At 31.1% G+C, this 16,147-nt stretch overlaps 2 protein-coding genes across 3 annotated transcripts; one reads left to right on the forward strand and one right to left on the reverse strand.

Annotated features, from left to right (window-relative positions):
• Positions 1-6,549: 6,549 nt before the first annotated feature.
• LOC127259541 (probable aquaporin SIP2-1) lies at positions 6,550-10,098 on the forward strand. The gene is made up of 3 exons (XM_051286922.1): positions 6,550-7,035; positions 8,380-8,640; positions 9,689-10,098. The coding sequence occupies exons 1-3, from the start codon at positions 6,730-6,732 to the stop codon at positions 9,893-9,895; spliced, it is 774 nt and encodes a 257-aa protein (XP_051142879.1). The 5' UTR covers positions 6,550-6,729; the 3' UTR covers positions 9,896-10,098.
• A 1,091-nt stretch (positions 10,099-11,189) lies between these two features.
• LOC127258690 (histone-lysine N-methyltransferase, H3 lysine-9 specific SUVH1-like) lies at positions 11,190-15,680 on the reverse strand. 2 transcript variants are annotated; one of them, XM_051285642.1, is made up of 3 exons: positions 15,509-15,680; positions 12,962-15,233; positions 11,190-11,621 (listed from the first exon to the last, which is right to left on the reverse strand). In XM_051285642.1, the coding sequence occupies exon 2, from the start codon at positions 15,078-15,080 to the stop codon at positions 12,981-12,983; it is 2,100 nt and encodes a 699-aa protein (XP_051141599.1). In that variant the 5' UTR covers positions 15,081-15,233; positions 15,509-15,680; the 3' UTR covers positions 11,190-11,621; positions 12,962-12,980. The 2 variants fall into 2 exon arrangements, with proteins under 2 accessions (XP_051141599.1, XP_051141595.1); XM_051285638.1 differs by having other exon boundaries at positions 11,190-11,625.
• Positions 15,681-16,147: the final 467 nt, after the last annotated feature.

Raw genomic sequence — 16,147 nt, forward strand, 5'->3', positions numbered from 1 at the left:
CACTATGAAACTACCCTTACTTTCTCATTATTATTACACAATTGTCACTACTTTTTACAGTAATACACTCACAAGGGCAAAAAAGTCTTTTGCATGTACCTTTTACCTATTACTAATATAATATCAATATTTCTTAAATCTCGTGTCAAACACAATCCATACTATAATTTTGGAACGGATGAAGTATTTCATTCGTCCAAGTTAATTAGAGTAGAATACACGGACACGTAGATTAATAAATAATACTTCATTCGTCCCTTAACAATCTATCCATTTTTCCATTTTGGTCCGTCCCATAACAAAGTATCCGTTTCTTTTTTTAGTAATTGTACTATCTATCTAAAATTACAAATATCCTTCTAATTTACAATATATTACACAAATGTCATTACCTTTATATCATACAATACTAATAAGGTTAATTTAGTCTTTTTACATTTATTTCTACTTTATCCTAATATAATACTAATATTTTTAAAATTTCGTACATAAACAAAATGAATAGATAGATTGGGGACGGAGGGAGTACTTAATATTTTAGTATAAAAATATGGTATGTATAATAAAAATAAGATAGATAGAAAGTAAAATTGAAATGTTATAAATATATATATATTAATGAGTTAATAATAAAATAGTGGGGTAAGTAAAATAAGTGGCTACAAATTCATTATTATTTGTAAAAATATACATAATAATAAAATTGTGGATGAATATTTCTTTATTATAAATAATTATATAGAAGTTTAGTGGATAGTAAAAGAGAATGTGACAAGAAAAAAATGTATTTAAATATGTTATATTTTTATTTTAATTTTTTTATGAAAAGGGTTATTTGTTTTTATAAGACATAAATAATCTCTATCACTATTTTTCAATTACAATTCTCAAAAAATAATAAAAATAATAAAAGATATTTTCTACAAAAATCAAAAAGTATGAAAAATAATAATAAACTTCAAATGTCTATTACAAAAAATTAAAAAGTCAAATATTCAATTTAAAATAATATATTTTATATTTTTAACATAATTTATCATATCAGACATATAAAAAAAATAAATTCATCTAAAAATAAATAAGTCAATTATTTATCATTGAAATTTATATGATTTTTTTTTTTTTCAATTGTTATAATATATTTTTAATATTTTTGTTTCAATAGTACTTTTATAAATTTTTTGAGTTAACATAGTATATTTTTAATATAATTATATATAAAAATAATAATATCAATTTTAATTAAAATCTCTATATATATTTAAGTATATTCATAGATATTTTAATGATACATTGTAATTTGAAGGGTCAATTGCATGTGTGAACAAATGATAATAATTTGTTTATGGACATCCTTAGTATTAATAATATTTAATAAAAAAAATAAAAAAATTTCAAAGGATACTTTTCCGACCTTGCTCGGATTGCGACAAAACAATTCCTAGTCGAGGATATATAAATAAATATATATATATATATATTACATTTTATAATACATACGAGACAAATATTAGCATCATTTGTATTTTGGGGTTTATTAGTTTTCTCAAAATACTATAAATTATTTTCAATAAAATTATTATTATTATTATTATTATTATTACAAAATACTTCTTCCGTGCCTTAATTCATTCATTTTTTTATCTGTCTCGTAACAAAATATTCATTTTTTTTAGTAGTTGTACTAGATCTGTCTCGTAACAAAGTATTCATTTTTTTTTAGTAGTTGTACTATCTACCTAACATTACAAACATTAGAGCCGGAAAAAACTGACCCGACACGGCAACCCGACATGAAATAATTGGGTTTTGGTTAAAGATTTAAACCCGTTTATGTATACGGCTTGACACGAACCCAACACGATAATAAAGGGGTCGGGTTAGGGTTGAGGCTTCCAACTCGAACCCGACATGATAACCCGATTATAATATATTAATATTGATTAATATATTTATTATATATGTAAAACAATCATAATTTAATAATTTTCTCATAAATTAATTTAAACTAAGTTCAATTTTAAATAATTCAGTATAATTTACGCTCAAACCAATAAAAACTAATATAACACAACAAGACGACAAAAAATAATTTAATTTTGAATAAAGAATTTAGACTAATTATGTATGCGAGTCAACACGAATCAACCCAACCCGACACGATAATAAACGGGTCGGGTTAGGGTTGAGTAATTTAACTCGTTTAAAGTATTCAACCCGACACGAATCGACCAATTACCAGCTCTAACAAATACCCTTTCAATTTACAAAATATTATACAGATATCATTACCTATATATCATGCAATATTAATAAGGGTGATTTAGTTTATTTACTTTTATTTCTACTACATCCAAATATAATACTAATATTTATAAAACTCCATATAAAAAATAAATGGATAGATAGATATAAAACAGAGGGAGTAGTTTGTCAAAATAGCAAAAAAAGTTCAATATAATTTGCGTAATTTGCTGAAAAGATTAATGGTCCTGAAATTTTATTTTATCTACATGTGGTTCAGATAATATTGTAAAAATGATCTCACCTACTAGTATTACGGAGATCGTAAAGCGCAAATATAATTTCAAATTCATAAATGCCAGGGGAAATGAAACTAATTTTAATAATACATAGGAGTATTTTTGTAATTTCATCTTATGTAATCTCCGAATTTGTAATAATAATTGCAATTTTCAGTGTGTCTTCGACCTTAATTAAGTACTATTTTTTGCAATATTATATGAACCACAAGCAGGTTAAATGAAATTTTAATGTCAAAATCTTTTCATCAAATTTTGTAAACTACATGAAATTTTTTTACTATTTTTTAAAATATTTTAGACTTGAATATATTCCATATTAAAAACGTTGAGAACTTTCTTTTAATTTATAAGGATGAATATTAATTATATTTATCACGAATTAATGAGTTTTTATTTAAATAATATAGTGCAAATCAAACACACTTAGAAGTTGAGTTTTTTTTATTCAATTTTTTTTTAGAAGTTGAATTTATTTATTCAATTTTATTATTTTTTTTGGTTAATTATCTAAACTTGTAAATATATTATTGACATGCAAATCTAGTGGTCGTATTTTTATTTTAAATTATTTAAATAATCTAAGTGGGAATTGAACTTACAATAGTAAATGTTTATAAGGACTTTACTATTAAACTATGTCTAAAATTTTGTTACTATTTCATTAGTTAATATATACTATATCCGCCTCAATTACAAAATAAACTTTTACTTTTGGAAAAATAATATTCTCTCGTCCTAATAATAGTCTTATTTATCATTTTTGTCTGTCTCAAAACAATAGTTTTATTTCTATAAATAATTATATCACCATGAAACTACCTATACTTTTTCATTTTTATTATACAATTGCTACTGTTTTTTACTCTAATACACTCACAAGGACAAAAAATTATTTTATCCATACTTTTTACCAACCATCAATATAATATCAATATTATTTAAATCTCGTGTCCAACCAAATTAAGATTATATTTATGGGACGGAGGGAGTAGTATTTTAATTGTGCGAGTAGCTTAATGATATTTTTGCTCTTACTTTTTAATGTAAAAGTAATTATGTGATGTAAAGTAAGAATATTTGTGAAAAAAGAGTTGGTATTTAATAAAATGGTTACTTTGTAATTGGACAGCCCAAAATAGAAATATGTATAATTTTTGATTAGACGGAAGAAACATTTTATATTAATTTTTTAAAATCGGGTCTGGCCAAGCACGGCCCAAAAAAAATCGGACCTATTTTTGGAGGTCCAAGCACGATCTTTTCTTGCAGATTTCTGACCGAAAATTTCAAATTGTGTCTATTTTGCCACCTCTATGCAAATCCAAGATTTACAATTAAAAGAAAAAATGAATGAAGTAAAAAAACACATTTTATAAGTCACATATATAACTCAATAATAGGAGAGAAATAAAAAAATTTATATATATATGTAAGGATTCGATCCAAATAAAATAATATTATTAGTGTTAAGTTAATTCAATTCTAACAAATATTGTTAAAATATTTATTTATGATGTTCTTTTACTATCACGTATATTATTTATTTATGTTTTATATTTGTATTATATTAATAAAAAAAATTGACAAGATATGTGAAATACAATTTTAAGGCATATAGTGCATTCATTCATTATAATTACTAGGTTTTATTTAACTTTATGTATTTTTTATATTTATGTCACGTGTAGTATATCTTTTTTATTACTACTTGTGACTGTATAATGTCCTAAGTTGTATTTTTATTATATTAATATAGAACCGATAAAATATTATGTGTGTATTCTTTGTGGAATTTTGATTTTGTGTTTAGGTGTTGAACGGTAAAATTTTGAATTAAAATAGTTGCATGTGATATAAGTATGTATTGATGTGATATTTGAATATAAAATTAAATTTTAATGTAATATAATAAATAAAAAAATAAATATTTGATTTGATATTTTTTTTAAAAAAATAGAATAATAAAATCAAAACCAAAATTATACAAATAAAGACGTTCTTAAAGATATCATTGATTTCAATGCATGGACAACACAACTATATATTTTTATTTAATATTTTACGTGGCATACGTCTTGCTAGCTGTCGGTATTGAATTTTAAAATCAACACACTAACAATGGTCATATATTCGTGGGGTTAAATTATATAGGGTAAACTGTTTTTTAACTCCCGTAATTGGACTCCTTATCATTTTAGTCCTCTAAATGGAGTTTGTTGCAAACTAGTTTTATAAGTGAAAAATTTTCATTGTTTTAGTTCTCCGGCGCCGGAGATGCCCACGTGGCTCGCCGGAAGTCACGTGTCCGCCAGGTGTCCACCTCGCGAGACACCTGGATTTTATTTTATTTTTTCATTTTTTTATATTGGACCAAATAAATAAAAATAAAAATAAAAATAAAAAAGAAAATCTACGTGTCCGCTAGCGACACATGACGGACACGTAGCCTCCGGCGAGCCACGCGGGCATCTCCGGCGTCGGAGGACTAAAACAGCGAAAAACTTTCACTTATAGGACTAGTTTGCAACAGGTTCTACTTATGAAACTAAAATGATAAAGGATCCGGTTACGGAACTAAAAAAAATAGTTAAAAAAACAATTATATAATATCCTACACGTTTCAGTAAAATATATAAACTATTTTGTATTTTATTTATTGAATAAAATTCTTCAACATTAAATTAAAGTACCCACAAAATATATTTTTCATTCAAAGTTATTTGATTCTGAATGCATTTAATTATGAAAATTTTATCCAAATATAAAAGATAAATTATTTCAAGTAATATTTTTTAATAAAATAAATAACTAAATAATTTATCTCAATATTTCTTTTGAGACGAAAAATTTAATCAATTATTAATTATTTCTTTCTTTCGTTCCATTGAAAAATTGTAGTTAGTAGATTTTTAAATATTAATATTATATTTTATTATAATAAAAAGACAAAAATATGTATTGTGTAATATAATATTAATAATATTTGTGTAATACTCTTGAACTATATAATTTGTCCATATTTTTTATTTTCGTCCGTTTCACCTAATTTGTCTTTTTTTTTAAATATAATTATACATTTTAATCGTATTTTAAATTTTATAATTTTTTAATCTTAATTAAATTATTTAGTTATTTTAAACTTAATCTATAATTATTTTTACTATATAATAATTATTTTTACTAATATACTTCTTAATTACTTGTTATTATATTTTAACTAGATTCTCGTGTCTACAGTAATAATCTCAAATTACATGAGAAAAATGGAGTATATTGACCGACAAAAATAAAAAAATCGCAACCCTTCAATAGAAGAGAGTGAATATTTTTTTCAATTAAGGGTGCGTTTATTCGAAGGATTTGTGTGGATTTATATTATTCACCCAAATTTTTCTCTAAAAAAACATCAAATCAAATTCTTATTTTTTATTTTTTATATTATACTAAAAATTAATTTTATATTAAAATATAAAATCAATACATATTTATATCACATCATACAATAATTCAAATTCAAATATTTTATTATTCAAATCCTTAGACAAACACACCCTGAGATTATTGGGTATGTTTCTTTACCCCAAATTTTTAAAATTTTACTACTTGGATTCTGCATTTTTCAAAAAAAAAAAAAAAAAAAACATTTTTTCCTCTTACAAAATATCTCATCAAACATCATTTTAATACCAAACTCAAACCAAAATTTTACTAATCTTATCAAAAGAAACATACCCTTAAAGATATTTTACATTTTGATGAAATTTGCATAATTATGTATGGATTTACAATTCAACATCATTTTTGGTAGCGCCATAACCAGTGTGAAAATGGAGATATGAAAATCACGTGTAGACAGACTCACCACGGAAGCAGTGACAGTGACAGACGAAACGACGTCGTCCGTTCGCTGAAATTCGCAACAAGTGGAAAAGAAGCGCAGTCAATATCTCCATTTTATTATTTCGATCCTTTTCACTATAAACAATGGAGGAAGAATCTTTTGAGGTCAGTTTCGATTGCAATAATGGCGTTTCCATGAAATTATCCCCAATTCAGTTCTGTTCAAACGTAGGGTTAAGAAACTTCGCCGTCATTTTCAAAATCGAATTATAATAATTATTATAATACTCACAAATAATTCACCATCGTCGTCTCGATGAGTCAACTCGTCTGAGAGAGAGATATGCAAACCGCCGCGAGGACGGCGTGGCGGTGGCGGCTTCTGGCCGCCGATTTGGCAATGTCGTTCATGTGGGTGTGGTCCAGCGTTTTGAACAAGGTTTTCGTGCACAGGGTTTTGGGCTACGGCGCTCACCAATTGGACGGGGAAATCGTCCGATACGCGGTTTCGATTGCGAATATGTTCTTCTTCGCCTTCCTGGGGAACGCCACCGGCGGTGGCTACAATCCGCTCTCCATTTTGGGGTCTGCCATTGCCGGCGATTTCTCCAACTTCGTCTTCATTGTTGGGGCCAGAATCCCTGCGCAGGTTTACCCTCCTCCCCTTGTTCTTTATTTTGGATTCCAATTAGGGTTTTTGATTTGGGGCTTTTTGAGAAATTGTGTTTATTTTAATTATTTGTGTTCCAGAATGTTTTTGATAATTTGGTTTATCTTGGATGTGAATTTCTTGTAATTGAAAATAGACTCTAGATTTGATTTTCAAATAGTCACAAAAACATTTGAAAACACAAACAAGAATGAGAGAAATTTCTTCATTGTTTGAATTTGAACTTGAGCTTGAACTTGATAATTGAACTTCAAAAAATAAAAAGAAAAAGAAAACCTCGATGACCTAATTTGAGCAACACCTTTACCTCATAATTTGTTAATGAATTACCATGAATACGAGTTAAGTTTGAGCCCTATACGAACTAAGTTCTACCATGAATATCTTGACTCGGTTTAGAGTTTATTACAGCCTTAATTTAAACTTGAAAGCTAAATTGATTTTGATATAAATCATGTTGTGTTCGATCCACGATATTGTGTCCCAATTTATGTGATTGGTAATGAAGTCGTTTTGCTTAAGCTGTTCTAATGCCGTACAAAGGATCGTAATACTTGAACAAGTATCTCAATGATCTAAAGTTTCCAATTTATCTAAATAGAATTTGGAATTAATTTGGTTTCGAGACATTTTTCTGTATGCCGATTTGATTGTTCTACTTATATGATTTCTAGATGACTAATGCTACCTTTGCTTCTATTGTGAGAATACTGGCATTTTGATTGAGTTCAATTTACGGGATTATGAAGGATTGTTTGTGATTTTTGGTGGGATTAGTGTATGAAAATTAGGATAGATGATGACATTCAAATGGAGACCCGAGAAACAATATGTTAGCTTACTACATTGTTGAAATGAATTGGTAGCAAGAATCGAATTCTATGAGCTCGCTCGATTTGAATGGGGGACTAGTCATTGTTGTGATATTTTTTAATATCCTCTGGCCGCATGAAAAAACAAAATGTGAATAATGATTTATTTTGGGTGTGTTTGTTTATGGGATTTTTCCAAAAATCTATTATTTATCAAAAAATTTCCTCTTAAAAATATCAAATCAAATAATTATACTAAAAATCAATTTTACATTCAAAATATCATATTATACAACTATCCCAATTCAAAATTTTTACTATTCAAATTCTAACCCCAAAACAAACACACCCTTTGTTGTCTGTGATTTGACATTAGCCCCCGGGTCGAATCGGGATTAGGTAGAGTTGTGATAGCTTAATAGTAAGATGTATGTTGTTTTTGAATTTCATATACACTTCCGATCGGCTGTTCTTTTGTCAACCTTATTGGTTTTCTATTTCTTTTCCGAAGATTGTCGGCTCAATATACGGTGTTAGGCTCATCCTCAACACTTTCGACGGGATAGGACGTGGGCCCCGCTTGAATGTGGATGTTGCAAAGGGCGCCTTAACCGAAGGCATGCTCACATTTGCTATTTCGAGCATTTCCATGATGCTAAATCGAAAAGTCTCCGATAGTTTCTTCATGAAGACATGGATTTCGAGCTTATCCAAGCTAACACTCCACATACTCGGTTCCGACCTGACTGGGGGTTGCATGAACCCGGCCTCGGTAAGTAATTCTTATACTTTTCGAGATACACTTGGCATTTAGATGATAAAGATTACATTGTTCTTATTTTAATTATGGTATTATATAATTTACACTAAAATTGTCATTTTAAATACGTTTAGGGTGTGTTTGTTTGGGGATTGAATTTTAAATACACTATTCATCTCATTTTTTTTTCCCAAAAACATCAAATTAAACACTTATTTTTTATTTTTTATATTATACTAAAATCAATTTTACATTCAAAACATCACATCAACACCTATTTATATCACATCATACAACTATTCAAATTCAAAATTTTTACTATTCAAATCCCAATTTAAAATCCAAACTCCCAAACAAACACGCCCTTAGACGCTTAGTGTCTATTCAAGTCCCCGTCTACTTTGATAGCATACATGATGATGCACAACTAGTGATGGATGCTAATAGTTGTAAATTTTTCGGACTTGTTTGTTTTGACGACAAAAATGTTGCAAAGCGGGTTTATTCTAAGAAAATTAATATTATTCGCTTTGCATAATTTTCAATAAAAATACATCATTTTCTGTTATAAAACATCACATCAAATACTATTTAAACAAAAATTCAAAATCAATACCTAATTTCAAATCAATTATAAACCACAACTATTCAATTAGTCCTAATTGAATTTGGTGTATCTTGGGAATGATATTATAATTAGGTTTCCTAGCTCGACTAATAATGTATGTGTTTGTCTATATTTTGGTGTTTTCGATTTTTGAAATAAAAATGAACGATGGATGTGATGTTTTGAATAGAAAATGGTTGTTGGATGCTATGTTTTGAATGGAAAATGATCGTCAGATATAGTCTTATGAGTAGATCATGAGCATTGGATGCTATATTTTGACTGGAAAATAGGCGTTGTTCGGAGTGACACTTTTGGAAAGAAGATAGAAGCAAACTATAGATTGAATAGTGCCAAAATGAAAACGAAAAAACTTAAATAGACGCCTTAATTGCTTATTTTCTTTTTAGATGGATGTAGTTTTGAAATGTACATATTTTTGTGCTTACTTAGGTATTGGGTTGGGCGTTCGCCAACGGGGAGCACATCACGAAAGAGCATTTGGTCGTTTATTGGCTTGCGCCAATGGAGGCCGTTCTTTTGGCCTCTTGGGTGTCCAAATTGATGTTCCCGACCAAGATGGACAGCGACCGTGCTCGTAGGAAGGATGAGGATGGGAATGACGACGGCCTCGAGGGCAAACATGGAAAGTTAAGTTAAATTGATGGAAGATTTGATTGTTCTTGTAAGTTTGCCACATTGTCTTTATTGATGGATTAAGTTCTTAGAAATATATTTGCCAAAGGTTTGATTTAGACAAGTTCTTGAAGTTCTATGTAGTTTTTATACCTAATGAAATTGTATGTATTTCAAAATTGGTTTGTGCCTTTTTTACTATTTAAATATGATCTCAAGTCCAATAAGTTGTTTGTTTGAATGTAATTCACAATTGTTATCTTCCTAATACCTTAAAGAGTCAATTTCTGATCGAAACTAGCATGACTTAGGAGGTATAAATTTTAATTCGATTATAAGATTATACAATTACTAATAAAAAAATACATTTAACATATTTATCAAATATTAGAAAAAAAAAAAAAAAACATAATAAAAGTTATCCCTTTATATATCAATATTTTTAATAGAAAAAATATTCCCTCTATCCGCTTACAATTTATTCCTTTTGTCATTTTAGTCTGTCTATAGCAGATGTATCCATTTTTACATTCCACTAAAATATAAAATTATCCACCTTTTATATAATATTACATAAATGCTATCAAATAACACCACTTAATACCATAAATATTAATGGATATATTAGTTTTATGTATATTAATTATACCACAAAGTAAACGTGTAGACGGAGGAAGTATCATTTTTATCCGTCACACTCCAAAGTATTACTTTATCAAATATTTAAAAAATAATACTCCCTCCGTCCCAGATACCGTGTCTGCTACACCGTAGACACGATATTTTAGAAGAGGTATAATTAGTAGATAATTAATAATATATTAGTAAAAATAATTATCCTATAATATAAATAATTAAAAATTAAGATTAAGATAACTAATTAGTTTAATTAAAATTAAAAAATTTAAAATGAAATTAAAGTGTGTAATTATTTTTCAAAATATGGTATGTGAAACGGACAGAAACGACAACCTGGACATGCTATCTGGAACCGAGGAAGTAAAAACTACCTCACTCAAATAAAATTACTATTTCAAAACACTTTGTCAATGACAAACTGTAATGCTATCTTTTTAATAATTTATTTTCTATTTCATTTTTGTAATATCTGTATATTCTTCCAACAAAATATCATTTCAATTAAAAATAAATTAAACAATAAATCAACAATTATTTGAACTCTTCTTCAACGATACAATTCTTATAATTCCCAATCAAAACAAAGCTATTTATTTTTCAAAAAAACATTACAACTAAATAACAATTCATAAAAAAATAAATAAATAAATAAAAGTAAAATATTTTTTAAAAAAAAAAAAATCACCAACTAAACACGTAAAATACAACATAATTCTAACACATTTCTTACACGAACATCCAACATTACAATTTTAAAACAAATTCGACATGCAATCCATCATTCATTCGACACAAACAAAGAAAGATCGAAAATTAAAAACTTAACATCAACAACAAAAGACAAAGAGTCATTCCCAACACCTAAAATAAGGAGCTACGCCTCGACGAGTTCCCAAGCCAAACTTCTAACATCACCTCGAATATTACAAAAACTATGACCAATTTTATTAGACAACTAAGAAACAGACATCCATCGATCCATCCATCCTAGTACATTACTGAATCCGCAACTATCGAGCACTTCATAAACTTAAAATCGAACATCATCTTCATCCACAAATAATCCCTCCTCGGCCCTTAGAAAAAACATCGACAGTTTATGCAGTACCCCCTACCTATTCAATAATTAATTAGCAACATCCGATCAAAGAATAATAATAATAATAATTAATTAGCAACACCATTTCGTCGGTACAAAAGATAACAAGTCAAATTCAAAAGGAATTTAAAATTGCTTATAATACACCCATAATTTAGAAAATATTTCACGTAATCCTCTAAAAATTGCATAAAGCCCCATCTGTTTTCAAAAATATTCACAACATCCCTTTAAAAAAATACGAGGGAGTTTACGCAGTTTCTAAATCATCGTAAAAAATAATGCAGACTTTTCAAACCATAAGTGAGTTATAATCAATTTTTCCGAAACAATTTAAAATATCACATGATTTTTGCAAGCAAGAAACAAAAGAATGAGTCGAAAAATGCACCTACTCAAATCACCAACGAGCAATTTAAACATTCAATCCCATTCTTGTCTTTTAGGCTCTGTTTGTTTGTGGGTTTTCAATCCGAACTTTATTATTTACTCTATTTTCTATCCAAAAGACATCAGATCAAACTAATATATTTTATATTATACTAAAAATTAATTTTATATTCAAAATATCGACTAACTATTCCTTCAAAGGTTTCCTATTCAAAATCTCAAACCTAACTTCAAAACTAATCATTTTCATAAAAACTCAAGGATTGAGAATGCAAAATCCTAATTAACAAGACTTTGAAGCAGCCGAAGTTGATATAAATTAGGATTTTTTATGCTTAATTTGTGAATTTATGAAAATAGCACCCCTAATTTATCAAATAAAATATTTCATAGTTCGTTCACTAAGCTAAACGAACAAACATGAACACAAATTTCAATACGCTATATTTACAAATGAGCTCGTGTTCTTCAAGAAATTAAATTAATACTTTTGTGTCTAAAATTTACATATTTTACTAATATTACACTAACTCAAATTTCTACCCAAAAAATTATCAATAAAATTGATAATAATGTTTATGTAACTAAAATATTCATTGAATATAACCTTGGATCAAAAAAATTACAGTGAAAACTTTGCAGCCGAGTCCATGAAAATCTCAGTTTAGTTTGGCTCCATTCGAATGTACGAAAAATTAGATTTTCATAAACATACTAAGAGCAAATCAAAAACCAAAGCCTCGGCATTCTACAAACCAATGCATTAAACATAAACTCGGACAAAAAATGCTTCACAAAGAATTTCAGCTAACAAGTTCACGGATACGAATTTTGGCAGATAAGAAGTTAAATTAAATTTAAGCGACTGTAAAATGACTGAGCATGAAGTTTAAACACTTAAACAGCCCTATAAATTAATTCCGAATAAATTTCAAGTAGGATAGAAAGCAAAAATAACTAACCTTTATTCCCCAGAAGAGATCAATGGAAGAACCCGCGGCACTTCGAAGATCCACATAAGCATTTCTTCTTCGCCTTGCGCCCTTTCTCAGGCGGAACAATCCCATAATCATAAACCAGCTCTTGCATAGGAGGAATGTGCTGAATTGCGAAGAACGCAATATGAAGAAACACATCGTTGTTACTCTGGCGCAACACCGGCTGCCAGTAGACGTTCGGTGAACAGCTATGGTTCATAAAACGCGACACATTTCCGTTGTCTTTTGCGCTTATGATAAGCGGGAAAGGGGATTTTTCGGCGCCATTCGAATCCTGAACCGGCTCAATCGGCTCGAAGTTCCGGGTAGAATCGAATATATATTCGTCGCTCTCGTTCGCGAAACCTGCGTCAGTAGGCTTAATAATATCCCCGGCATACTCGCAGATAAACCCCCCGGCCCGAATCGGGTCCCAAGACCTCAGCCCCCAGCCTCGACTCTTCGTCTTGAAAACCTCGAGACGAAGACGGATACCGACTTGAGATATTCGGTTCCGGCAAGTTATCGGGCAAGAGCAGCTTTGTGCGCACTCGTGTATTACCGATTTGCTACTTAGAAGAACGCCGATAGACGAGTACGGGAGAAACCCGTCGTTTTTCTGATTGCAAGGGCAGTGAGTGTCGCCGGCTTGACACCCGTTTAAGCAATGGCATCCGACGGAGGCGTCAGGGACGGAAAACGGTTGCAAGTATCGCAGGTGCCGGACGTACGTGAAATGCGCGGGACCCTTCTCGTTGTCGACGTCGTTCACGAGCGCGACGGGAAGAGACTCGGCTCCCGACGTGAGGTCTGGGATAATAATTCCGGCCCGGGCAGTCGTCCCGTCCTTCCATTGCTGAATCGATTTCCATAACGAAAACGCCTCGGGCTGCCCGGGTATCCGAACCAACTTATACTTAAAAACGGTGCATCCCGACTTGTTCTTTTCGATCCACGACTCCTGGATTTTATACAAGCCATCATAAACATAAATCTTTCCGGTACCGTGAGCCAAGTCCTTAATACCCCGCACGACTCGTACATCATTCCCTCGATGAAGACTCTTTTCTAGCGCAAGATTCCCCCTTTCGAGCTTCTGATCGAACATTTGCCCGTCCCGTCGCTGCACTCCGCCTTGGCCGCTATAAATTAAGATATCGCTATCGTCACCGTTATCATCGTATCCTCCTGATGAAACGATGCTGACGGCGAGAGGCTCTTCGTCCATCGTAACCTTGACGCTCATGTAATCGATCCCAGCCATGCTCGGAGCGTGCAAACCGACGATACAAAGCTCCATTCGAAAGAAAAATATGTCTCCGATTTCGATCCCGGGAACATGGCCGATTCTCTTCATCGCATTCGCCCGAATCCCTTTCGTCATCAACAGATTCGCTGCCTTCAAATCGGGACGTTTCGCCGTCCCAGGAGCCGTATCCTTCAGCTCGTCGAGCTGAGTGAGCCGTCTCCGGAGCGCGTCGAAGGCTCTAAGCACGACCGTTGACGTCTCCACGTCACCGATATTTCTCCTCAACTCTTCGATTCCGTGAAGCTTGAACGACGTCAGAATCGCATTCACCACTGTTTCATGAACAACGTCCTCGTGATTCTCCTCTCCGGACGCCTCCCGCCGGCCCGTCTTCTTCGGCCGGCCGCGGCGCTTCCCGGAAGTATCGCCGTCGTCGGGATGAAACCCGCTCTGAGACTCGCTAAACCCGTCGTCCTCGCCGCCCGCCGCCGACCCCAATCCGCTCGACTTATTATACTTTCTCGGCCGGCCGCGGCCGTTCGACTTCGGAGTCGGGGTTCGAAACGAATTTAGCGGCACCGGAGCAGGTATGGAGCTGCCGAAACCAAAGTTTCCGGCTTGGGGGGCGGGGGCAGCTTGGGGGGCGTCGTTCTTAGCCAGGAATGGGTAGAAAGGTTGGACGCCGGCCGGAAATGGCCCCGCCGGCGAAACGCACACGAAAGGCGTCGGGTGAGGCGTCGTCACCGACGACATTCCCGGCGGATTCGGAAACACTGGTACGAGACATCGCAGGGGCTTCACTTCCAACACCTTAGACTTATCGATTCCAGCATTCGATCCAACTCCATTCTCCATTGAAACACAGTACTTCTAAATACACAACAACAATATTCACTTCCCTATATATATAATTATCCCCAAAAGTTCCTAATCCTAAACCCTTAAAAACAGATCCAACAACAGCAGCAGCAGGAGGAGAAGAAGAAGAGCCAAATTGATGTTTCAATCCTGCACAATAAGATCAATTCCTGTAAGGAGAAGCTTCCAGAAACATTTTATCGCGTCAATTCAAAATCAAACCAAAACCCTAAAAATCGCACCGAAACCCTAATTTTCACCCCTTAGAACAAATTAACCGAAATTAGCAACAAAATGAAACTCGAAAGCACAGAAACGCGTCCCAAACAGCGACAAGAATGAGATTAGCAGAAGAAAATGAAAATAAAAATCCAAATAGATGAAAAATAAATGAGCAGCGAAGGAAAGGTTGAAGACGACACTACCGACGGTGACTGAAACGAATACAGCTTCAAAGATGCGGAGGATCTGTGTGGTTTCTCACCGAAACGCCGATTGGAAGGTTTCTTGAAAGAAAATGGAGATCTTGAAAATGGAGTGGAGAGAAAAAAGGTGTGCTTTTGAAATCGAGCGAGGTTCATTTCTCACTCTGTTTCCTCTTTGTGTGTAATAAAGGCATTTCTTTTTTTAAATTATTTCATTTATTTTTTCCATTTTAAATTTATGAGTTAGTTTGTAAATACGTATTTTGTTGGTAAAAAATATATATATATATATATATTTATTTTGTTTGAATAAAAAGAATATTAATATATGTTCTTCGATTTAAAAAAAAAAAAGAAAAAAAAAAGACAAGTTTAGTATTAATACGATTTTTTAAAAAATATTTGAATCAAAATTAATATTATTTATAGTTTACATTTTGTATAGTCACATTAAAATTTTTTATTTTTTTTCGTCATATTTTTTTTAAAAAAATATAATTATACATTTTAATTTCATTTTAAATTGATAATTTAAATTTTTTTAATATTAATTAAATTATTTAGTTATGTTAATTTTAATTATAAGTATATTATATAATTATTATTTTTACTAATATACTTTTTAATTAACTACTAATT

This window comes from Andrographis paniculata, unplaced genomic scaffold (genome assembly GCF_009805555.1).
Source record: "Andrographis paniculata isolate CXL003 unplaced genomic scaffold, ASM980555v1 Contig14END, whole genome shotgun sequence".
Lineage (NCBI taxonomy): Eukaryota > Viridiplantae > Streptophyta > Magnoliopsida > Lamiales > Acanthaceae > Andrographis > Andrographis paniculata.

What these genes read in the sequence shown, in the direction of transcription:
- LOC127259541 (XM_051286922.1), top strand. Translation starts at nt 6,730, where the DNA reads ATGCAAACCGCCGCGAGGACGGCGTGGCGGTGGCGGCTTCTGGCCGCC. An exon ending in GGGCCAGAATCCCTGCGCAG is followed by an intron (nt 7,036 to 8,379) that starts GTTTACCCTCCT and finishes TCTTTTCCGAAG; the next exon opens with ATTGTCGGCTCAATATACGG. An exon ending in GTTGCATGAACCCGGCCTCG is followed by an intron (nt 8,641 to 9,688) that starts GTAAGTAATTCT and finishes GTGCTTACTTAG; the next exon opens with GTATTGGGTTGGGCGTTCGC.
- LOC127258690 (XM_051285642.1), bottom strand. Translation starts at nt 15,080, where the DNA reads ATGGAGAATGGAGTTGGATCGAATGCTGGAATCGATAAGTCTAAGGTG.